The 24,520-nt window shown below is 42.8% G+C and overlaps 1 protein-coding gene across 1 annotated transcript in view; it reads right to left on the minus strand.

The window, feature by feature from the left end:
* The window catches only part of cped1 (cadherin-like and PC-esterase domain containing 1), a gene marked incomplete at both ends in the record, with an annotated part of 146,348 nt that overhangs the window by 44,428 nt on the left and 77,400 nt on the right, over window positions 1-24,520 (minus strand). The window contains one exon of the mRNA XM_083662827.1: window positions 18,413-18,581. Coding sequence (XP_083518953.1) covers window positions 18,413-18,581 — 169 coding nt within the window. The remainder of the gene's footprint in view (window positions 1-18,412; window positions 18,582-24,520) is intronic.

Raw genomic sequence — 24,520 nt, forward strand, 5'->3', positions numbered from 1 at the left:
GCATGACCTCCCTGGATCAAACGCCGGTGAGCGCAGCAATCCAATTTGATTGGACCAAGCAACTCTAACAAGACTGATATAATGAGTTAGCCCCCCCCCCCTGCCGCCCCCTTCCTCCCTTTGCCGCTTCACCCTCCTGAACTCCTGTATGATAACACTGTACAAAACATGAAGTCGGCTATTGTTTGGGTAGGGTGGAGTGACACCACACTCCTGGTATGGATGTTAACAGAGCCTGCCTCTGTGTCTCCAGGGGCTAAAGGCTAAAGTAGCTTCTCAATGGCCCTCAAAGGAATTCACAGCTGCAGATACTTCAAAAGGCCAGACCCCCGCTAAGCTCTGACTGACAACATATGGAAATCTAGCTCTTTCTCCTATCAGCACCTACTGTACCGCGGTGAGGAGCAGCATTCACAAACTCAGGGATATTCTGAAATTTTCGAAGCCCGAAATGCATCCCCCCCGCCCCCCCTTAAATGTGATTTTCAGAAAATGCTTCAAAAGTCATAAAAGTGGTCCTCATTTGAAGATGATCTTGCTGAACAGTGTTCGCTGTTTCATAAACTTTTGTTAACCAAGTTATTTCATGCATGTAACTGAAATTCCCATACCAAAATGCCATTGACTTTTACACGTAAGAACCAGGAAGTGCAGGGACTTCTGGGTAAGCCTACAAAAATATATGTGGTACTATTGTGAGGTAAAAAAACAAAAAACAAAGAGAGAGAGAGAGAGAGAGAGAGAGAGAGAGAGAGAGAGAATGATCCAAGCAGCAGAAGTGAAGTGACACACTGTGCAGGGGGCGGGGATACTGAGGTCATAAATCAAGTGAGAAGTAGGGTCATTTTCCCATTGACTTCTATATAATCAGACTTCTCTTTGCAGCCATAGACTGGAAACTGACTGTAAACTGGTGATCTATATACAAACCCACCCCTGTACAATGAAATTAGCTATAGAGACAAAAACCGTGTTTTGAACCAGGCTGTAAACATGTTTATTTCTGCTGTAAAGTTGGGCATTTTAACATGGGGTCTATGGGGAATAACTTGCTTTTGGAGCTAGCCTCAAGTGGCCATTCGGGGAACTGCAGTTTTTGTCACTTCTGCGTTGGCCTAATTTTTCCAAGACAGACAAATTTCCACTCCCATAAACTTGTGTTAACCACAGACCTTATTGAGTGGCCGGGTAGTGTAGCGGTAGATTCCCTGCCTAGCAACACGAGGGTCGCAGGTTCGTATCCACGTGTTACCTCCGGCTTGGGGTGGGAAGCCAGATTGAGAGGACGCCTCCCCTGGTCGGGGTGGAAGGGAACTGGTGGGAATATCGTGATCCTCCCACGTGCTACGTCCTGCCGGTGAAGCTCCCCGCTGTCAGGTGAAAAGAAGCGGCATGAGGAAGCATGGTGCTAGTTTACGGCTCCCCGGTTCTCCCCAGATCAGCAGAGGGTGGAGCAGCGACCGGGGCAGCAGGGGGAATTTGGCCAAGTACAATTAGGGAGAAAATGGGGGGGAATCCGAAAAAAGTATTGAGCAAATATTGCGTCAGTGAAGTAAAATGCAACAAATTACACAAAATAATGTTAAACTGCGCAAATTACTATTTCATCTGATCTCTCCTTCCGCCAGCTTGTCATCGCTCTCCTCTGCTGTGTTCTGTCTTTAGGCCTCAATTAGAAAGATCAATCGCTGAAGAGACTGCTGTTCACTCATCCTATGTTGAGGGTCGAGGGCGGCTGCTGATTGGGCCCCTATAGAACAGCCACACCATTGATGCAGAGTGGGGTGGCTCTTTTGAAGTGCGGTCCTGTTATGTGAGGCTATAATGGCTGCTGTGTTGAAATCTGCACACTGTCTAGTCATCTGACTGGGATAGTAGTAATAGTAGTAGTGGTAGTAGTAACAGGTGCACCACCGGTTTAGAGGAAAAACCACCAGTTCCCTTCCGCCCCGAACAGGCGCCCCCCGACCGACCAGGGGAGGTGCTGGTGCAGCGACCAGGACACATACCCTCAATCTGGCTTCCCACCTGCAGACACAGCCAATCATGCCTGTATGGATGCCCGACCAAGCCGGAGGTGAGACGGGGCGCGAACCTGCGACCCTCATGTTGGAAGGCAGGGAATCTACCGCTACACTACCCGGACGCCCCCTGCTCAATACTTTTCACTGTGTGTTAGAGGTCTTTGCGTAAGCCCGAATACCCGAGGGTCCGACCTGGCCCAAGTCCATTCACGCCCGAAGCTATTAAAAGTACTAATAAAAGGCCTCCATAAGTTGAAAAAGCCATCAGTGGACCCTCTAAGAGAGAACATTATTTTTTCCAAGCTTAGAAAGAACATCATGTCTTTCAGCCAAGTTGAAAAAGAAGGTGGTTTTGGAGATTTCCAAGATAATAATACTTTTTGCTAAGAGTGTTGTAAAACTGATGACATCTATATTTCAGGCTGTGCATGGTTCACCTGGTTCGGCAAGTAGGGGGCATGGTTGTATTGGTATACATAGGATGGTAGATAGTGTAGCAAACACTGACACCCAGAATCGTTGCAGTTGTGGGCAGCACCAGTATGTGTGAGATGTGCTCGAGGTTCCCCACAACGGTCACATTTTGGATCAGACTCAGGGAATAGTTCAGCCAGTTTGGCTTTACTGTGGTGGACTTGTCTGAACCACTTTCAACTGCATTAGACTGAGCCGTGCACATGAGAAGGACTTGACTCTTCAAAAGAAAATAATAATTGTGATTTAGCCAATTACAGACATGGCACACTCATGAATCACCAATTAAAATCACTTCTGATTGCCAACATTAGTCCCGTGCGAATAGGGCTTAAGATGAGAACGCTTTGTGAAACCAGCAATGGAACCAAGCCATGGTGTTGCGTAAAAAGTCATCGTACGTGACACGATCCTTTCCATCAGCCATGGGGGGATGCGGGGACACAATAAATCGCATATTTGCATTTGTTTTTCTGTGCTGTGCGCAACGTTTGGTCAACTGGCAAATGCTGCTGTCCTGTGGGATGTGGACGATTTGATGCTCAATCGCTCAAAACCACTACGAACATGTAGTACAGATAAGCTCATGGTTTGCGTGGTATATCATGTCCAGAGGGATTGGCAAGAATGGCTTACAGCTGACGGTCACATTTTGGATCAGACTCAGGGAATAGTTCAGCCAGTTTGGCTTTACTGTGGTGGATTCGTCTGAACCACTTTCAACTGCATTAGACTGAGCCGTGCACATGAGAAGGACTTGACTCTTCAAAAGAAAATAATAATTGTGATTTAGCCAATTACAGACATGGCACACTCATGAATCACCAATTAAAATCACTTCTGATTGCCAACATTAGTCCCGTGCGAATAGGGCTTAAGATGAGAACGCTTTGTGAAACCAGCAATGGAACCAAGCCATGGTGTTGCGTAAAAAGTCATCGTACGTGACACGATCCTTTCCATCAGCCATGGGGGGATGCGGGGACACAATAAATCGCATATTTGCATTTGTTTTTCTGTGCTGTGCGCAACGTTTGGTCAACTGGCAAATGCTGCTGTCCTGTGGGATGTGGACGATTTGATGCTCAATCGCTCAAAACCACTACGAACATGTAGTACAGATAAGCTCATGGTTTGCGTGGTATATCATGTCCAGAGGGATTGGCAAGAATGGCTTACAGCTGACGGTCACATTTTGGATCAGACTCAGGGAATAGTTCAGCCAGTTTGGCTTTACTGTGGTGGATTCGTCTGAACCACTTTCAACTGCATTAGACTGAGCCGTGCACATGAGAAGGACTTGACTCTTCAAAAGAAAATAATAATTGTGATTTAGCCAATTACAGACATGGCACACTCATGAATCACCAATTAAAATCACTTCTGAAATAGGGCTGCGAATAGGGCTTCCCTTTGCTGAGTGTTACTAACAGCTTGAGAGTCACGAGCACTGTGGGTGAGAATCAGTGCTTCTGAGAAAAGCGGTCCTCCCCCCTACCACGCCAGTCCTCTCTCAGATCCATGGTTTCCACAGTGCACCCTATAGAGTACCGCAGGGATGGCGTATTTTTGTAGGCTTACCCAGAAGTCTCTGCACTTCCTGGTTCGTAGGTGTAAAAGGCAATGGGATTTCTGTATGGGAATTTCGGTGAAATGCTTGAAAAAAGGTCTGTGCTTAACAAAGGTTTATGAAAAAGCGAACTTTATGTTCAGCAGGATAATCTTCACAAATGAGGACCACTTTTATTACTTTTGAAGCGTACATGCGTTTTTTTACGAAATTTTCAGAAAACACTTCAAAAGTCATAAAAGTGGTCCTCATTTGTGAAAATGATCTTGCTGAACACAAAGGTCGCTGTTTCATGAATTGGTTAACCACAGACCTAATTTCATGCATTTGACGGAAATCCCCATGCAAAAATCCCATTGACTTCTACACGTACGAGCGGGAAGTGCTAGCGTCCAGGTCTTTCCGGATTCATTGCTGTGGTACTCTATTGGGCCGGGTGTGAAACTTGAATGTGCCTAAAGCAGAGATGGGCACTTGAGACTTGGTGACTTGGACTCGAGTCGACTCGAGTCCCTGTTTTGATGACTTGTGACTTGACTTGACAAAAACATAAATGACTTGAGACTTACTTGGACTTGGAAGTTAAAGACTCGAGACTTGACTTGACTTGAGAGGTGATGACTTGGATGACTTGTTTGTGTTTGTCTGTTTAAATAATGAAATCATAACGTAACATTGTCCAAGTTTCTCTGTCTGTCCGGTATGCGTCAGTCAGTGCATGGCGAGTGCAAGCTAGAACGGCATTAGGAGGAGACGGAGAGAGGAGCTTGACAGACTGCCAGTCACCCAATCACCACAATCCCATAAGGAGGATCATGACTGAGTCATCCAATGACAATTGTCATCCAGTCATGCTCCTCCTTATAGCATTGTCGTGATTGGATGACTGGCCGTCAATCAATCATCTCACTGGATTGCACACAGCTGCAATATTCTTCAAACAGGCAGAAGGGACAGGGGCGGAATCTAACAACGTTTGATGTTGTAGTCTGGCTGTCAGTGTTTCACTGTTTAACAGTGATTGAGAGGAAATATTTATTAAATACTTTTGGCCAGCGGTGGGCCAGCGCAGGCTTGTAGAGACTATCGGTTCGATCTGTAGACTGCGAGCACGCCAAGAGATCTTAAAATATTATGCACAAGCTTGCGCAACACGGTCTCCAAAGTTCCCAATCATCCTACAACTCGTTCTAGTTGTGAGATGTATATATACCCCCCCTAAAAATGTGCTTTAGACTTAGGGTGTTAATTCATATAGTACATTTTTTGGTAACACTTTACAATAACGTACACAAATACTATAGTAGTTACTAGTAAACTAACCATTAACTAATAGCCAGTTAATGAGTAGCTAATGAAAAATGTGGCATTAGTCAATCACTAGTTAATCATAGTTAATGAGTAGGTAGTCATTAGTTAATGATTAGTATCTAATTTCCTGAGTAGAGTAGTTAATCATTACCTAATGATTACTAAATGTCAGCTCGTGAATAGAGTAGTTAATCATTACTTAATGATTCCAAAATGTCAGTGCGTGAATGTATTAGTTAATCATTAGTTAATCTTTTTGTGTACCCTATTGTAAAGTGGTGCATCATACTCAGTAGTTTATGAATACTGAATCATTACCTGTCCATAAGTTACTCTTTTCGCACCCTAATATAAAGTGAAATAGCCTATATCCTTATCAAATACACACTCCCTCCAGGTGAGATTTGAACCCTGAACCCCAAGATTGTTAAATTGTAAGTCTGGTTCTCTACCATCTGAGCTAACCAGCCTGTTATTTGGTAGAGCCATACTATAGGTCTGTAGAGTCAGAGACTAAGTATTATGTCCTATCCACATACTACTTTCTGTTCAAGTACTTATAGTTTTTAAGATATATTCCACCCAAATACTACCTTCTCTCCAAATACTTATAGTTTTAAAGGTATATTCCATCCAAATACTACTTCATGTCCAAGTACTTAGGTATGTTTCAGCCAAATACCACTTATGTCTAAGTACTTGTAAGTACTTGGACAGAAAGTAGTATTTGGGTGGAATATACCTTTAAACTATAATACTTGGTCTCAGGCTCTACATTCGATAGTATGGCTCTAACAAGCAACAGGCTGGTTAGCTCAGATGGTAGAGAACCAGACTTACAATTTAACAATCTTGGGGTTCAGGGTTCGAATCTCACCTGGAGGGAGTGTTTATTTGATAAGCATATCTTTCACTTTATATTAGGGTGCGAAAAGAGTAACTAATGGACAGGTAATGATTCAGTATTCATAAACTACTGAGTATGATGCACCACTTTATAATAGGGTACACAAAAAGATGAACTAATCATTAACTAATACATTCACGCACTGACATTTTGGAATCATTAAGTAATGATTAACTACTCTATTCACGAGCTGACATTTAGTAATCATTAGGTAATGATTAACTACTCTACTCAGGAAATTAGATACTAATCATTAACTAATGACTACCTACTCATTAACTATGATTAACTAGTGATTGACTAATGCCAAATTTTTCATTAGCTACTCATTAACTGGCTATTAGTTAATGGTTAGTTTACTAGTAACTACTATAGTATTTGTGTACGTTATAGAGAGGTCCAGGGATGACGTATTTTTGTAGGATAAATGCGGAAGTCCAGAACTTCCTGGTTCCACACTGTTTCTGTCTATGGGATTTTTGAATGGGTTTTTGGCGATATGCTTCAAATAATGTCTGTGGGCAACGCAAGTTTAATCAAACGCGAACCAAGGTTCAGCGGGATAATCTTCACACATGAGGACCACTTTCATGAGTTTTGTAGCGTAAATGCGAGCCCTAGAAGTAAAATGCTCGAGCTAAGCTAATCCTGAACTACACACTGTCGCATAGGCTTCACGTCACGTCAGCACTCAACCTGGACTGTTGTTGATGTGTGCACTGATTACCTCGGGCTGAACGGGGCTGAACCACGTGAGGGAAAGAGAATTTCCGTGTTCGCCCTTTGAAGTGGTGACGTTATTGACGTATATATCCACATCGACTCAGCAGTGTAGTCTCATTTAGCCGTTTGCTAGCTAGCCGCCCGTTTAACGGCATGTAAAAGCTTCAAAACTCATAAAAGTGGTCTTCATGTGTGAAGATGATGTTACTAAACACTGGTTCGCGTTTGATTAAGCCAGCGTTGCCCAGAGAGATTATTAGAAGCATCGCGCCAAAAACCCATTCAAAACTCCCATAGGCGAAAACTGTATGGAACCAGGGGCGTTAGCATCGATGATTTCCGGACTCGTTACTGGACCTCTCTATTGTAAAGTGTTACCCATTTTTTAATTTTTATTTTGGCCAACATTGAAATATTACAACTTGTGGTAAAAAAATTGGTAAAAATAAATATTACTATCTACCACTTATTTAGCTTCAATTGGTTGCTTCCTTGTCAACCACAATGCATCATGGGACATTATGCAAATGTATGTGTCAGCCCTGGATTGGAGGGGGGAGAGGAACATGTCAGCTGAGTGTGTGTGTGTGTGTGTGTGTGTGTGTGTGTGTGTGTGTGTGTGTGTGTGTGTGTGTGTGTGTGTGTGTGTGTGTGTGTCAACAATGCTTTTCTGCACTGGCATATACAGTATATGCTAGGTTTCCAGCCTTGTTTATATTAATATGTTTTGATTGAGAAGAGGTAAATACTATAAGCTATTTGTTTTTGTTTGATTACATTGTAGTATGTCAGCCTGTCACTAATTCACTGTTTAAAACTGACGTGGCAGATTTTTTACTGAGAAGCAGTTCAGAAATAAATAAGCGTTTATAAAGTTATTTGACTTTTGTTTGATTACATTTATTTCACTGAATATCAATGATTAGAACACAAATTAAATTCGTCATACTTTTTGAATGGGTTAGATACTGTAAATTGGCCAATAATATCACCACTATTAGACAGGTATTAATACCATGTCTTTTTTCTTTATAAAGAAAGGTAAGACTGCAGTATTTGAGCGTGGGGAAAAAAAGTGACTTGACTTGGGACTTGACTTGCCCAAAACAAAATGACTTGGGACTTGCTTGAGACTTGGACCAAATTACTTGGGACTTACTTGAGACTTGTGACTTGGTCCCATGTCTGGCCTAAAGCCTTTGGTGGTGAACGCAGCGATACATTTCAGTGTGTGAACGCAGCGATACATTTCAGTGTGTGAACGCAGCGATACATTTCAGTGTGTGAACGCAGCGATACATTTCAGGCCATGTCCACACGGAGACTAGTTTAGGTGTATCCGCTAAAGTTTTTTCTCGTATAGACGTTTCGTCCAGACGGAACCAGTATACGTTCTGGGAGTATACGCTAATTTTTGAAACCGGGTCCCAGAGTGAATAAAGTGTGGGGCGCGGTAGCATGTATCAAACACAAGAAATGTGATAGGAAACAGCTTTAGCTATGAGGCAGTCAAAATAGTGGTCGCACCGTCGTCAATCACTGTGGGTGATTTATTTTACAAGTGGCAACTAGTCATATCTGACTAGTTTTAAATGTATTTCTCCCCACAAAAGTTTGATAGCCTATGTTTCCTAAATAAACGTTTGGAATCCATTTATTTCTCTATAGTCCATTCTTTATAGCCTCTATAGTCGTAGTCGATCTTATTTATTCCAGTGTTGTCATTAAGAGGCTGATTTCGCAGCAAGAATATTTAATTGGTCGGCACGTCGTTCTCGGTAAAGGACGCTTTCGTTATTGAAACAGACAACATGCATGCATGCTCCTACTGTAGCCTATCTATCTGCATTTGCAGAAACTCATGAACCCATATCTTCTGGACATTGCCTTGATGAAAAAACAACGTAGCGTTAGCTAAAAGTAATAAGTGCGACAACTTGAATCTCCCACAAACGTTAGGCTTTGTTTTTCTGACATGGGAGCAAGCAAGCAACGCAGCAGCGTCCCTCCTGATGCACTGGACCTGGCTGCCTGCAACTGCAGTCAAGCCAGCCCTCACCTCGTAAAAGCACGGTCATTCTAGCCCCCACTTAACAATTCAAGCCGTTTTTGCAACACTTGAGGAAACCGTGAGTTTGCTCGTTGATATAAGCGATTGCCCGAACGATTCATTAATTAATAAACTAGTGAACGTGAAGTGAGTCACGAAGAGCCACACCCGCCAACTACGGACATATGCGGATCATATCGTTCCACTGTTTAACATGACCAGCGCTTGCGTGGAAGCGGATCTTATACCGGTGGTCGAGGTAGATAAGATACGGAGTCGCGGGAGTGCGCGTAGGCCGGCTAATTGTTGTTTAACATGCAGGCCAACCGGCTAGGTGAAGGTTATAATACGGATTCCACTGCATGTTAAGAAGTGGCTTTACAGTGCACTAGCGTTCGTGCTACAGCAGCTACTGAGCCTGTTAGGGCTCTTGCAGCAAAATATAATGCTCCTCTATTACCACCGTCAGCAACAAGTGGACACGGAGAACAGCGTGTACAACATCCTCAGGGCTCCACAGCTGACTCTTCCCATCCACCCCTCCCCTCCCTTCATCGGATATTTCCCAGAAGGCTTAACAAAATCAGGCTAAACGTGTTAGATAGAAATAATATGAATTTTTAATACAACATGCAATTCTGGAATATTTTAATATTGGATAAAATGGAATGAAATGAAATGTAAACCCTGAGTGTAACGAACATACTCGGGATGCTCTATATATATCCCTCGCAAATACAACGTGAATAGTGAAGTGACAGCTTTGACGACCACACGGTTGCACTGTGACGTGGCAGCGTTACAGTAGCCTAGGTAAACCCAGCCCCCACGTGACCTGCTCTCTCAGTTCCCAGTCACTAGTCCTTGTGACTGTAAGCAGGGTGAGCCTGAGAGCAGGTCACTGGGGGCTGGGTTTACCCAGGCTAGCGTTACAGCGCCACTTACCGGCCTGGCATATATACTACAGCGGCTTCAGTGGTATTCAGTGGTTTCATGTGGATACACACATTTCTTGAAACGATTCCGTGTTTATGGAAAACTTTTCTTAAACGAAAAAAAAAAGATTGCTTCCGTCTCCGTGTGGACATGGCCTCAGTGTGTGAACGCAGCGATACATTTCAGTGTGTGAACGCAGCGATACATTTCAGTGTGTGAACGCAGCGATACATTTCAGTGAGTGAACGCAGCGATACATTTCAGTGTGTGCGTGCGGTAAAGCCAAAGACAAAAGTGCACGCTCCTGTGGTGGAACGCACACCCACGTTTCTCATACAAAAGTGACTGCACAGAACAGATTCACAAAGCTATACAGGATGTTTTCGAATGTGTAATACCCCTAGATAGTAAAACAATGTATTTTGGTATATCGGAAGACTGGTTGAAAGAAGACAGATATTTGATTAATATATTGCTGATAGCTGGTAAAAAAGCTCTCACCAGGAAATGGTTATCACAGGAAAGCCATAAAGTGAAAGAATGGATGAATATTACGATGGATATATATATATAAGATGGAAAGACTAACTGCTGTTATCAATCATAAAGTAGAACAATTTACCTCAAGATGGGAATGCTGGGTTCAATATATAACACCCATTAGGCCAGATTTTATCTTTTTGGATCCAAGATGAATGTATAGTGAAAAGTCGACTCCCTGTTTTGTTTGTTTGTTTGTCTTTTGTTTTTGTTTGTTTGTTTTGTTGCTGCTGTTGTGGTTTTGTCTTTTCTTTTATTTCTCTAAAAAAAAAAAAACTATGGCAGTACATATCTACAATGTATACAATGCAAGTATGTATTGATAATAATCTGTCAATAAAAAGTAAAAAAAAAAAAGTGACTGCACAGAAGGAAGGAATTAACGCTAGCATATTATGCTCTTTTTAGCTGTAACATTTATTATTTATGTCTTTAAAACAAGGTTATGAATTTGCTTACTAAAAAACACACACACACACACACACACACACACACACACACACACACACACACACACATACACACACACACACACACACACACACACACACACACACACACAGGTGCAGTATTGACCAGCATCCTATGCACTGTTCACACCTACTTCCTGCTTCAGCAGGTTCCAGGCCGGATCGAAACTCATTGGAAGTAGCCTACATGGTATGTCCTTAACTCATTCTCTGCCAAAGACGTACCCGGACGTACTTTTAACAATGGCGTTCTGTGCCAAAGACGTACTCGGACGTACTTTCATGTTTTGGCTGTTTACATTACATCAGACACTTTCCCAGCCTGTGACATTGTTTCAAGTCAAACTGATAAAAGGAACCCGCTAGTTTAGTATTTATGGGTGGAGCCTGTGGTCGAAACAGAGTCCGATCCAGAGTTCTCGGCTGGCGACGATGGCGAGGAAGACGCCAGCGTTTTTGTTATTGCTCCACGACGGAGCGCCATGGCGACGAAGGCTCCCCTTCACAGCGTTCTGACAGATGAATCGGAGGAGGAGAAATGGGTGCCACTTGAGCCCTTTTCCCACATGCGCTTTGTACCGCAAAATGACCGGTACGTGGTCTAATGCCTGCATGTGAGAAAGGCGCCGTGCCGGTATAAGCGCGACCCCGTCGTCCCCGACATTTCACCAGTTTCGACCCAGTCAGAAGAGCGGTATGCTCTTAAGGAGACGCAAGTGGAAACGGTTCCAGTCATTTTCCGCGACAGCGGTCCTTCATGGGCGAGGAGTAGCCTACACACGTTGCTTAATGTTCCAGCGGGCATAATCTAATCATTCGCGCACATTAAAGCAAACTGGCGAAATTATCTTGTGATAGCCTAATAAGAGCAGTATGTCAGCTTGCTGATTTCCGAAGGCAACCCTGGACACATCAAACAAAGCCAGTCTGTAAAAAGTGCTTCAACGCGACGCAGGTGAACGGATAAACATCGAACCAGCAACTATTTCTCTCAGACACGGATCCCAACTTCTTCAAAGTGCATCAACTAATCATTCGCGCACATCAAAGCAAACTACTTCCACATTTCGCTTGTGCATTTGCTGTGTCATTCGCTGTGTCTGTCCGTGGCTGCTGCTCTCGAGCAGAGAGGGGAGGGGGAAATCGGCTGTGTTGATTACGCTGGCGGCTTGACGCTGCTCTTAAGTCAAACGAGTGTGATTTATTGTGTGACAACTGACAAGCGAACTTATTTCGAGTTTTGCCGACCCCCCAAATAAGCTCCCCCCTCCCCCCGCCCCCCCAACATACAGGAAAATTCGCTGATAGATTCCCACATGCGCGAGCCGAAGTGTGAAGGGAAATGTCCGATATTGACTTACAGGTAATTTTCCGGTACGGATGTGGGAAAAGGGCTTTGGAGAGAGCGATGACGATGGTAAAAAGTAGCCTATTTTTTGTATCGCGTTTGAGATGAAATGATCACACACACAACATTCGAGTATAATTGTCACGCATTGTTTATAACTTATGCCGCCGGCATGACTCGCTTCACGTTTCCTCTTGCCAGCTCTCCCTCTCAAGGGAGAGCTCTATCACACTCAAGGGAGGGGGAATCACATGGATACGTCAAACGCGTCAAACCGCGTCACACACCCGTCCCCAGCAACCAAGGCGAAACATGTGTCACATAAACATTTCAAAGTTTACAGCACTAACGTAGCTATTGTGTGACCTTCTGTGCTAACGTTAGTTATGAGAGGTAACGTGACAGCAGGTAACGTTACAGCACTCGTTATTCCTGTGTGTGTGTGTGTGTGTGTGTGTGTGTGTGTGTGTGTGTGTGTGTGTGTGTGTGTGAGAGAGAGAGAGTGTGTGAGTGTGACCACATAAGGGTTCGTTCCATTTGTTTATGCTTTTATCAAGCTAAGCTAAAAATCCACATGGCAACTGTAAAATACATTCTCTTATTTTTTATTTTTTATTTATTTATTTGGGAAAACAAATACTGTATATGTCTGATGTGTCACTGAGGCAAAAAATAAAAGGCTCAAAAGAGAGTTCTGCTTGAAACGGTGTCCTTCACTAAAAACCTCTTTTTCTCATATTTCTGTCCAAAGGAGGGCATTTTTAGTGAAAACAAGCTAACTTCCACTGCTTGTAACTAAACAAGGAAACATGGGAGAGTTTCAGTTTTTTACAAGGGGTAAGAAGAGAGTCTCTGCTTTATTGTGAGATATGTTGTGTAATTTTATTCCTAGCACAGAATATTCTGTGGGTCCTGGAAGATCAGGAAATATGCTCAAAATCCTGGCACTGGGAGCACACAGACCGAAATGACCCTGGCAGAGAATGAGTTAATCAACTGAGCCACCAGCACATCTTAATTGAAAGCAAATTATGTGAACTCACTCACAGCATGAGCTCAACCAGTCTCCAGTCCCTACAGAAGAAACCTGCTGACGGACAGACACACTGGAAGAAGACAAACCTTCCCCTCTTCTATCAGTCCTCCCATGCTGTCCTAATGACATATGGTCGAACAGTATCTCACCCCACTTCTCTGTGGGGATCTCCACCTGCAGTCATTCATCTGGCTAAGTTTCCACTTCCATGGGAGCTCCATCACAGATAGTATGACGTGAAGGTTTCAGGAGAGAAGATGGATTCATATGAGAACCCTCTGGAGCTCCATCTGAGGTGTGTGTCTCCCACAAGGCAGAAGTAGGGGAAGCAAAGTCAGCCAGAGACAAATTCACATGCCTTCGCCATCGCCCGAAACATCTGGTTCTTCTGTTCACGTGTTGATAACATAATCTTTGGTGTTTGGTCAGATTCCAACGGACTCACCCTTATTTACGACATCTATCTCTCCATCAATCAACTGCGGCCACGTGATCGAATGGGAGAATCTCTTTTTGTGGAATCAGTTGTGTAAAATAGGGATTAAGAGAGGAGAAGTGTTGTGGCTGCTCTTCTATGGTGCTAGGCTAAGTAACAACCTCCGTAATGCCACCGTAATGACACCACATAATAAATATTTATGACATCTACGTCACTAACTCTTTCTCGGCGACAAACCCCCCAATCAGAGGCGACAAATCCCCCAATCAGTGGCAAATCATGTTGGCTCGGCACTCGCAAATCGGCGCTCGCTTGTTAAGTGTGAACTGTCCATGAAGGATCGCCAAGTCCCAGAGGTCCCACAGATATCTATCCTCTGGTCGTGTCAGGAGAGCAGAGCATAGTGAGGCAGACACAGCCGGGGTGATGGGTGCTGTCTGCAGCACGCTACAAACAGACAAGTGGTCTGATGGAGGAAGCCATTCTATGGGACTGCTGTCCCACAACCAAACATCTAATTTTAAAAGCATTTAAGCGCTATGCAAATCTTAGATGTTTACTAAGATCACTCTATTATCTATTGAAACACAAAATATTTGAGCTAGCCGTAAACGTAATAACTCTGACTGGGCACGATGGCGCAGTGCAGCGCTGTCGCCTCACAGTAAGAAAGTTCTGGGTTCAATTCGCACCTGAGCCCTATACTACGAAGCTATCTTAACAGATCCACGATCTGTCACTTTGATCTGGTTTGACTGAACAGGATCAAAGCTATCTAGTTTAACGATACTACGACGCTGGTTTTCTACTCGATAACTGAAGCTGGATTTATCTGGGATCTGCCTGTGCACGCGCACGTTTTTCGCTCGATGAAAAATTTACGTTTTTATGGACGTTTGGATGATTTTTAGCCATATTTAGATGAATATCTCATTTTAAATTAACATTAGGATTATACTGTAGTGATGTAATTATTCAGTATTTTTCCTTTTCTCACTCACTTGGTGACCTGCTCTCCCTTTAGGTCATTTTATAATTACACTACAACAGACAGCAACACAGGCAGAAACACTGAACTTATTATTATTATTATTATTATCACTTCGAAACACACTGCAAAACTTGTCATCTCAACACAAAAATAAAATAACAATAACCGTATACGATTATAGCAGCAGCCAATGACAGTGAGTGCAGTACAGAGTCCAGGTCTGTCTGTCTCTCAGGTGTAATAATCCCACAATGATCACGGCTTTAACAAGTGTCACAGGCTGTGTAAACAGTGTAAAGTGGGCTCTCTGTAACTTGATCCCTGGGTCTGTCTGTCTCAGGTGTAATAATCCCACAACGATCACGGCTTTAACAAGCATCACAGGCTGTGTAAACAGTGTAAAGTGGGCTCTAAGCGTCAGGGGCAGTTGCCCCCTCAGATTAAAAAAAAAAAAAAAAAAAAAAAAAATTAGGGGGACCAAATTTTAAGGGGGACAAAATGTCCCCATGTCCCCCTTGTTCCGGCGCCAGTGTCCTACAGCAGCTTTTTGCGAGTGTAAATGTAAATGTGTAATATCAGTCTATAAATTTCCACAATCTGTAAGCCTATTTAGACCATAGATTTAGAAATGCATGCTCAATGAATAATGATCTCTATCACTCATTATGTGTGTGGTTGCACTGATCGAATAATTAATATATAAAATAATGATATCCTAATATAAAAGAAAACTGCTGAACTGAATTGAGGCGATGCGGGCATAGTTTTCATTGATAAAAAGTAGCCTATTTTGTGGTCACATATATAGGCTATTGTCAGCAGAGTCGCATATCTCCATATTTCATATAATGATGCTGGAAATATGAAGTTCAATCACATCATACAGGCCAAAAGCAACACAGTTGCAGCTGCAAAATGCAGGAGTAGCCTAGATATGAATCATCTTAATATGGGATCGCCTGTGTGCAGGTGATCCCATATTAAATTGCTTAGATGTAGTAGGCTCTTCTAGCATGTAGGCTATGACCATTTCAATTCCAACCCAACGTCAGTCTCAGCTCCATTGCGCACACGGCACCATGCGCTTTGGAGACGTTTATGTAACCTTTTTATGCCGGTTTAGTGATATTTCTCCACTCACTATTCAGCTGCATTCAATCAGCGGGGTCAAACAACGTATCTAGTAGGGATGGGCATTTCTAGCAAAAACACTATTCGAAATTCGCTGGCCAAATTCGAATTTAATTCGAAATTCGAAAAAAAAAAAAAAAATGTAAAAAAAAAAAAAAATGTTTTTTTTTTTTTGTGTGAGTGAAATGTTGCATTGTCTCCCCTGATTCTAAGTCTACGGCTTTATTAATTAATATAAAAAGCTTCTGCTGTGGATTTTTAGCTCAAACAAGCATTGCACCACTGATGTAAAGAACATGTTACATGACATTGACATTTTCGAAAATAAAAAACAGTTTTGACAATCATGAGTGGTTCATTAAATATTTAGTAGGCTCAGGTCTGAGTGCCAAAGGGGTGCCAAAGTCACCCCCTCTCCCTCTTCATGGGATTTCATCCGCCATTCATTTTTCCATAAACCTTGCTTAAAATGCTTATAAAAATTGTTTTACTTGCTCAAACCAAGCGATTTGACTATACTTAGAATCAGGGCAGACAATGCAACATTTCACTCAAATTTTTTTTTTTTTTTTTTTTTTTTTTTTTTTTGAATTTCAATAATAAAAGTCGACCTTGATAATAACAACGATTATTCGAAAATTCGAAATTCGATGCCCATCCCTAGTATCTAGGCTACTTGAGAGCACAAAAATGAATATATAAAAACATATTCCAAAGTGGTAAGTAGGGCTTAATTAAAATGTAGCCTGCAACAAGTGCAAGGCTTTAGTCCTTGATTAATTCAACATTACAATTCGTGCTCCTTCCTCGATGGGAAACTCATCCAGAAAGGGGTTGGCCATTTTTCCAAACTGCTGATTCGATTGGTTCGTGGGCGGTGTATTTAAGGTCTAATCTTATCCTTGCAACTTAACCTGCTGCGGACCAGGTTAAGTGTGAAGCATAAGTTGCTATGGAAATATATGTCGGTAAGAAGTTAACTTGCTTTGTAGTATGGCTAAACCAGGTTTAAACCCAAACTTATCAGGATCAACCTAAACCTTGCTTTGTAGTACAGGCCTCTGGGATGCTGTGGGTGCTGAGGGCGTGTCCCCATCCCCATGTCCTCAGTGCTAGTGTCCTCTAGAGAGAGAGTGGCATCAGCGGACGACCAAAATGCGAGACTCATTAGCCAATGAACAGCCAGGAATGGGTCTCGCGCTACTTTTGCATGCTAAAATAAAGCTGATAATATACAATTTGATTCAAGGGGGAAAAAAACCTTTCAGAGTACAACACAAACTGTCTATTTTGCAGCAACTCGACAGTGCTGCTTAATCCAGGACCTTACTTCCTGGAACTCTTGAGAGTAAAAAACCTGGTCCATTGGAGTGAATGGAGATGTCGCAACTCTTCTTACACGGCTCTGCTTAGTGCCTACTGCCCACCTGGTCATCATAAAGGGCCTTTCTGTGTGGAGTTTGCATGTTCTCCCCGTGCTCCTCTGGGGTTTTCTCCAGATAGGAACCCCCCGCAAAAAGAAAAAGAAGAAAAAAATAAAATCACATTTCATTTCTGAAATGTGAGTTCACGTGACCGGCTGGTTTACCAGCCTATACATACGTAGGTTTTTGCCCACAAATGTAGCTGTTGTTTCCTGGTTCAAACCATAAAGATAAACACAGTGTTTAAAGTTCAAACAATCATGCTCCTTTCACTCCATTCTCGATCGCACGTCCCATCATCTGTGGTACGTCGTCAGGGTTGCAGCCCAATCACAACTTAAAACCAGCCCAATCACAACTTAAAACCAGCCCAATCACAACTTAAAACCAGCCGAATCACAACTTAAAACCAGCCCAACCACAACTTAAAACCAGCCCAATCACAACTTAAAACCAGCCCAATCACAACTTAAAACCAGCCCAACCACAACTTAAAACCAGTCCAATCACAACTTAAAACCAGCGGAATTCAATAAAAACCAGCCCAAAGCATAACCTTGCCAGAAACCTGTTAAATTACATAAGAATAAGAATTGCATCGAATAACATTATGGTCAAATGTTGGATAGGATATCGCAATCCAAAGTCTGACAACCAAATACACAAATTGCAAAATGCACCTCTGGCATTTTGCAAGGGATCAAGGGATCAAGGGATCAAATACTGCCATGAATGTGAGCAACAAAAAATGGCACCGATGACGATGACAACAACAACAACAACCAAATCCAACCTATTTAACAACTACAGGGTGGTTGAAAACAAAATTACTTGAAAGTACAAACTAAAGCCGATCATCATTCAAATAATCGTATGAGACATGTCTGTCCGCAGAGTGCATCTTCAACGTCAACATAACCGTTAGCTGTCTGGTGTGTGTGTGCGCACGCACGCGTGCCTGTGTGTGTGTGTATGTGCGCACGCACACGCGCGTGTGTGTGCATGTGCTTATGTGTGTGTAACACTGCTCTCACTTACTTGCAGGAAGCCGCAGGTCACATGATCTCCAAACATGGGCAGGCTGGGGCGGGGCTCGCGGTACATGTGCAGGGTGTATATCGTCATGACAACAGGCTCTGGCTCGGCTTCGTCTGCCACCAACATGCTGATGCGGCTGTTGCCCAGGCCCACGGGGTAGTTTGCCGTCCTGCCCCCAAAAACAACACAGCTACATCAGAGACATGTAGTTCTCAACGTAAGTTCAAGCAGGAAGACTATAATATATTTTACACTTCCTTAATTCACTTTATATCTCCACTCTTCAATCTACTCACAAGATCATAATAAGCTGTCAATTTCCGGGTTTCAATGAACAATCAGCTGGTTGCCGCCCAGTCTCTGTTAACCAATTGCATAGTGTCACATCACTGCTCTCATCACCTCTCACCCTACGCACCTCCAGTGTAAGCCTATCACGTTGCTCCACAACCCAGTCGTAAGCCAATCGCTTGGAGGCGGGTTCCTTAAATATGCTTGTTTCTGTCTCATTCAGCCTCTCAATCATCGCTGCTGTCAGGCTCGCATCAGGTTGTATGGCAATTGCTCGCTACATATATTTTGCTGTTGGTATATTTTGCATTGGTTCAACTCACCATGAGCGATTCTGAGGATCTGTTCGATCCTGTAGTGAATACTACTACTATATGTCGCTTCACACCGCTGCTTCATATCAAGGCAATGTGTGCTGCTCAGTTCAGCTTTGCTAAATGTTATCATGCTGCAAGGCAGGCTTACCTGCTAAATCGTTGCAGTCTGCAAATGACGGAATCAAGCGTTGCTGGTCGCGCTGTTGTTAATGTTTGTAGCCACTCTAATTCACGGGCGATGCATGATTCAATGATATGCCTCTCTTGTCAAGATTCAAGATTCAAGATTCAAGTTTATTATTTGTCCCAGAAGGGCAATTTGTGTGCAAGCAGATATAAAAAGCATAGCGAATACATGAAAAAACAAAACATGAACAAATTAAAACAAACATGGAGCATGTGCAGCAGTTTTTCAGCAGAAAATGGATCAAGTAAACACAGGATAAAAGTAAAGTAAAAAAACACACCTCAAGGGATCTGTACAATGTACTTAAAAGTAGTAAAGACACGTACAATGTACTTAAAAGTAGTAAAAGACACGTACATGAACTTAAAAGTAATAAGAGTCCAGGACTATTTGAGCTCGCATAAATAGGTAGGTAAAAAATAAATAAAGATATATCTCGAATATAAAATATATAAAGAATATTTGTAGCAGCAACATTACCTACCTAAAAAGAGAGACAGAGAGAGAGAGTGCATCATCTCCTCCGCCCAGCAGCGTTTAAGCTGCATGAGAGACAGAGAAAAGGGAGCGAGACAGAGAGAGAGAGAGAGAGTGCACTATCTCCTCCTCTCAGCAGCATTTAAAGCTGTGATGGAAACAGGAACGAAAGACAATTTGTATCTGTTTTTCGTAGCCTTCGGAACCTTTAGCCGAAGGCCCGAAGGGAGCAGCACATACTCTGGGCAGAGAGGATGAGTATCGTCCATGCGAATGGACATGGCCTTTTTAAGCACCTGTTTGTTAAAAATGTGGTCCAGGGTACTAAAATTTACTCCGGCTATTTTAGATGCCGCTCTCACAATCCTCCCGAGAGAGTTCCTCCCTTGAATACCAAGGTTTCCATACCAACAGATAATAGAAAATGAGATTACAGACTCGATATAGGCACAATAAAACAGTTTCATCAGAGTCCTGTCAACCTGGAATCTGGCAAGCTTCCTTAGGCAAAAGAGACGTTGTTGACCTTTTTTGCACAGCATTTCACAGTTTAGATCGAACTTCAACTTGCTGTCAAAAATAGTGCCAAGATATTTATAATTGGTCACCAAGTCTACTGGTTGCCCATGGACAACACTGTTCTGGGGAACTGGGGAGGATCGTCTAAAATCAACACAGATCTCTTTAGTCTTTGAGACGTTAAGTTGGAGGAAGGCTTCTTCACCCCATGACAGAAAATCATTTAAAACCTGGCCATGGCCGACCTCATCCCCATCAAGCAAGCTGACAATGATGGAATCATCAGCGTACTTGATGATGAATCTGTCGGCATGACGGCTAAAACAGTAATTTGTATACAGAATATACAAGAAGGCAGACAAAACACACCCCTGTGGTGAGCCGGTCGAGGATGTTAAGAAGCTGGACAGAGTTCCGTTTACTCTTACTTGTTGTGATCTATTTGTAAGGAAGTCCAAGATCCATCCAACAAGACCTGCGTCTAAGCAAAAAAGGCGTACAAGTTTCTCAACCAAAATGTGAGGCTGGATCGTATTGAACGCTGAAGAAAAATCTACAAAAAGCAGCCTGGCGTGGTTCCCACTGCCTTCTAAGTGCTTACAGACAAGGTTGAGTAGGGTAGCTGTGGCGTCTTGTACACCTCTCTGTGCTCTATACGCAAACTGAAAGGGGTCGAGCAGGTGCTCAGTTTTTGCTAGGAGCTCTGCTTTAACTAGCTTTTCAAATTGCTTCATAACCAGAGAGGTTAAAGCAACAGGCCGGAAGTCGTTCAAGCTTTTGGGACTGTTTATTTTAGCAACGGGCACCACTATGGACTGTTTCCATAGGGATGGCACCTTCTGCTGAGAGAGAGACAAATTAAAAATGAAACTAAAAATGGGACCAAGCTGGTCAGCACATGTTTTCAGCAGGCGACCGCTAAGTCCATCGGGGCCAGGACTTTTCCTGGGCTTGCACTTTTTAAAGCCACAGATTACATCGTGTTCATCAAAAAAAGGATTCAACGGTGGAGCCAGCTGGAGATTGTTTCTGATCTCGGAGTGCTTGTTGTTAAAATCATGAACATCAAATCGAACATAAAAATCATTAAGGCATTGAGCCAGCTCGGCGTCTGAATTGTATTCAGACGCCGCAACCGACGTGGTTGCTGCATTTCACTCAGCACTAAAGCAGGGAGATTCCTCCTGGTCACTGAAAATCCAGTCGGCAGTAGCAGTCCTTCAAACTCCTTGCTTTGTCTAATCCAGGATTGCCAGATGCAAAGTTCCCTCACGCAGAAGCAAGGTATTCCAACTTTTAACACGAATTTCTTATCAAAACACCGCAGCTTGCATTTCCGGGTGACGTGATTACCCAGAGACCAGAGCAGCACCAAGCATGCTGGGAAATGTAGTTCATTGTTTTACTTCAGCATTCACAATAGTCCATGGGCCAGACCAGATATCAGTACCATATGGGTGGGCAAAACTTTACCTATACTAAATTGTTTATAGGGTCAATATAAGTAAATTAATATATGATAGCCTTTCCACAGGAGTAGCTTTTCATATTTATTGGACATTTTCTTATTTTCCCCTATTTAGTCCATGGGCCAAACACAAAAATTTCACATATCGGTACCACTCAAGTGGACAAATTCTAATCATGATTTTTGAACAGGTATATATCCATAGATGATATTTTAGTATGATAGCCTTTGCAGAATGGCAGCTTTGTCACAGTTATCAGCTCATGAAGTTAGCCAACCCTTACAATAAATTTGATTCTAGGTGCTGATGCATATCCTATTTTAGGCTCAGGACCTTTAAACATGTTCTATGAGAACATGTTTGACAACATTTTAAAGGGTAGCTTCTTAGCTTTCATTTAAGCTCAGTTATGAGTCTGTCTGACAAAGAGCTCACATGGGCTCTTCAAAGTGTCAGTGACATTCATTTTTCCACAGTTTTCGCCTAAATTATAGTCTTTATTTCAGCACTGTGATATCTAGGAACATCAGAGACACAAACAACAAACATTGGAATACTCATATAGGACTATAAGGATTCAGAAAAGGTATAATGAACCCATACTATCCCATCGTGAGGGGTGAATTTGACCCTTTGAATTTGGTAAAAGAATGCCTTCTCGAGGGAAATGGGCCAGAACCCAAAATGTAAGATATCGGTACCATCCGGGTGGAGAAATTCTACTTGTGATTTTTTCAAATTCCTATTCATCCCTAGATTATGTTTTTATATGATAGACCTTGATGACCATGGTAGCTTATTAGTGCTTAACCACCCCTCTTAAATTATGGACTTATGGGAATTATGGGAAATCATCTTTCTTTCATTATATCCTCTCCCTGGGGTGTCTGGACTACTGACTGTTAATATTACATGTCTAGATATAGGCATGTTATCCTATGATACTATACATACCATACCATACTATACTATACTAGACAGATATATATGCTATACTTAATGGTCTACTAAATTGGCACATTTCCCAGTCAAAAAGAGGGTAAATTGGCACGCTTTTCAGTCAGAAATTGGTTTATTTGTGTTACGGTATACTTACAGCTACATTCAAAATGTTTCCAGTCTTTCAACACAATATTATGACAATCTACCCTTCCTGAGTCCATGTCATCCATGAGGGCAACACCATCATCGTCATTCACATCTGAGTCTGTCAGCTGTGCAGCAAGCTCTTCTTCACTGTGTTGGTTGGCACATGTTTGTAGTTTGCACAGGTTTGTGCATTTCAGACCGTTATTGAGACATGACTCTGGTGGTTTGCACGACCTCACACACTTGCAGGAGAGCAACTGCAAGACGGCACCTGGTGTGGGGAACCGTGCATCCACTGGATTTCAAGCTGCCCCTCATCATCTGTGGTCCACCTATGGTCCTTAAAGTACACTCCATTGTTGATATCATGGGAAACTCCTTTGTGAATCCACTCAGTCCAGACCAATATGAGTTTGTCAGCTTGTCAACTGGAACTGTTGCCCCGCCAGATGTAGCCAACCTGCATGATTCCAGCCACAACATCCAGCAGTGGAGGAAACTGCTCTACAGCGCTGCCAGCAAAGTCAGTCTGATCAAATTCTTGTTTGAGGAATGGAAAGGACCCAAACACAGATAGATTCAAGATTCAAGATTGTTATTGTCACTCCGTAGTAGGCTACAAGTATCATGTGTGAAATTATTTTGCTGTGGACTCCGTTTACAACATAGTACAAATATAACAGGGCATATGAGTGCAAAAACAACAAGAGACACAACAAGCAATAAGGCAGTATAGTGATAAGACAAGTCAGAGACAGTGGCATATTCACTGCACATAGGTGCACATGTCATGTGCATACTTTAGACGTGCTTAAACATTTTAAATTCGATGTATTTGATGTACAGGTGCAAATAGCATATACCTAATTAAACATACAATATGTATGTATGTTAAGGAGTCTCGTGGCCTGTGGGAAACTACAAGACAAGGCCTTATATGTTACCTGTGAAGTAGTCTGCTTCAAAATCAACAAGAACCAATGGGAGGAGGTAACACAGCTCAAATCCTCTCAGGAAGAAGCTGACACCTGCATGCTCTCCATGTAGCAGAGTCTGGCTTCAAGGCAGTGATCATCATGGCAGACACAGATGTCGTGCTACTGACTCTGGGTTGGAGCAAGGACATCCCATGCCCAATGTACCAAAAATGTGGAACACAGAACAAGACAATGTTCCTGGACATCACCAAACTATGCAAATCATGCGGCAATAGTATTGCTGGTGCCTTGATTGGCATGCACACGTTCACTGGCTGCAACACTGTCAGCGCATTTGCAGGACACGGAAAAGTGGGCACCCTGAACAGACAGGACATATCAAGAAGCCTTCCTTGAGCTCGGCCGTGCTTGAGATGTCTCTAATGAGCTCTTCAAGAAGCTGCTGGAAATCATGTGCCACATGTATATGTACCCTCTACACACATTACAGATGTCAACCTCCTCCGATACCAACTTATGCAGCCAGCTTCCACCATTTGAGGATTGGCTATTAATGCATTCCATTCATGCAAACGATCAGACTGCAATCTGTAGACGGTCTCTTCAAACCCAGCCATCTGTACCAAGCCCCAAGGACCATGGGTGGACCACAGACGATGAGGGGCAGCTTGAAATCCAGTGGATGTGTGGTTCCCCAGCACCAGACCGTTTTGCAGTTGCTCTCCTGCAAGTGTGCGAGGATGTGCAAACCACCAGAGTGCACAGGTCTCAATAATGGTCTGAAGTGCACAAACCTGTGCAAACTACAAAAATGTGCCAAC

Source organism: Poromitra crassiceps (assembly GCF_964638095.1).
Source record: "Poromitra crassiceps genome assembly, chromosome: 2".
Taxonomy (NCBI): domain Eukaryota; kingdom Metazoa; phylum Chordata; class Actinopteri; order Beryciformes; family Melamphaidae; genus Poromitra; species Poromitra crassiceps.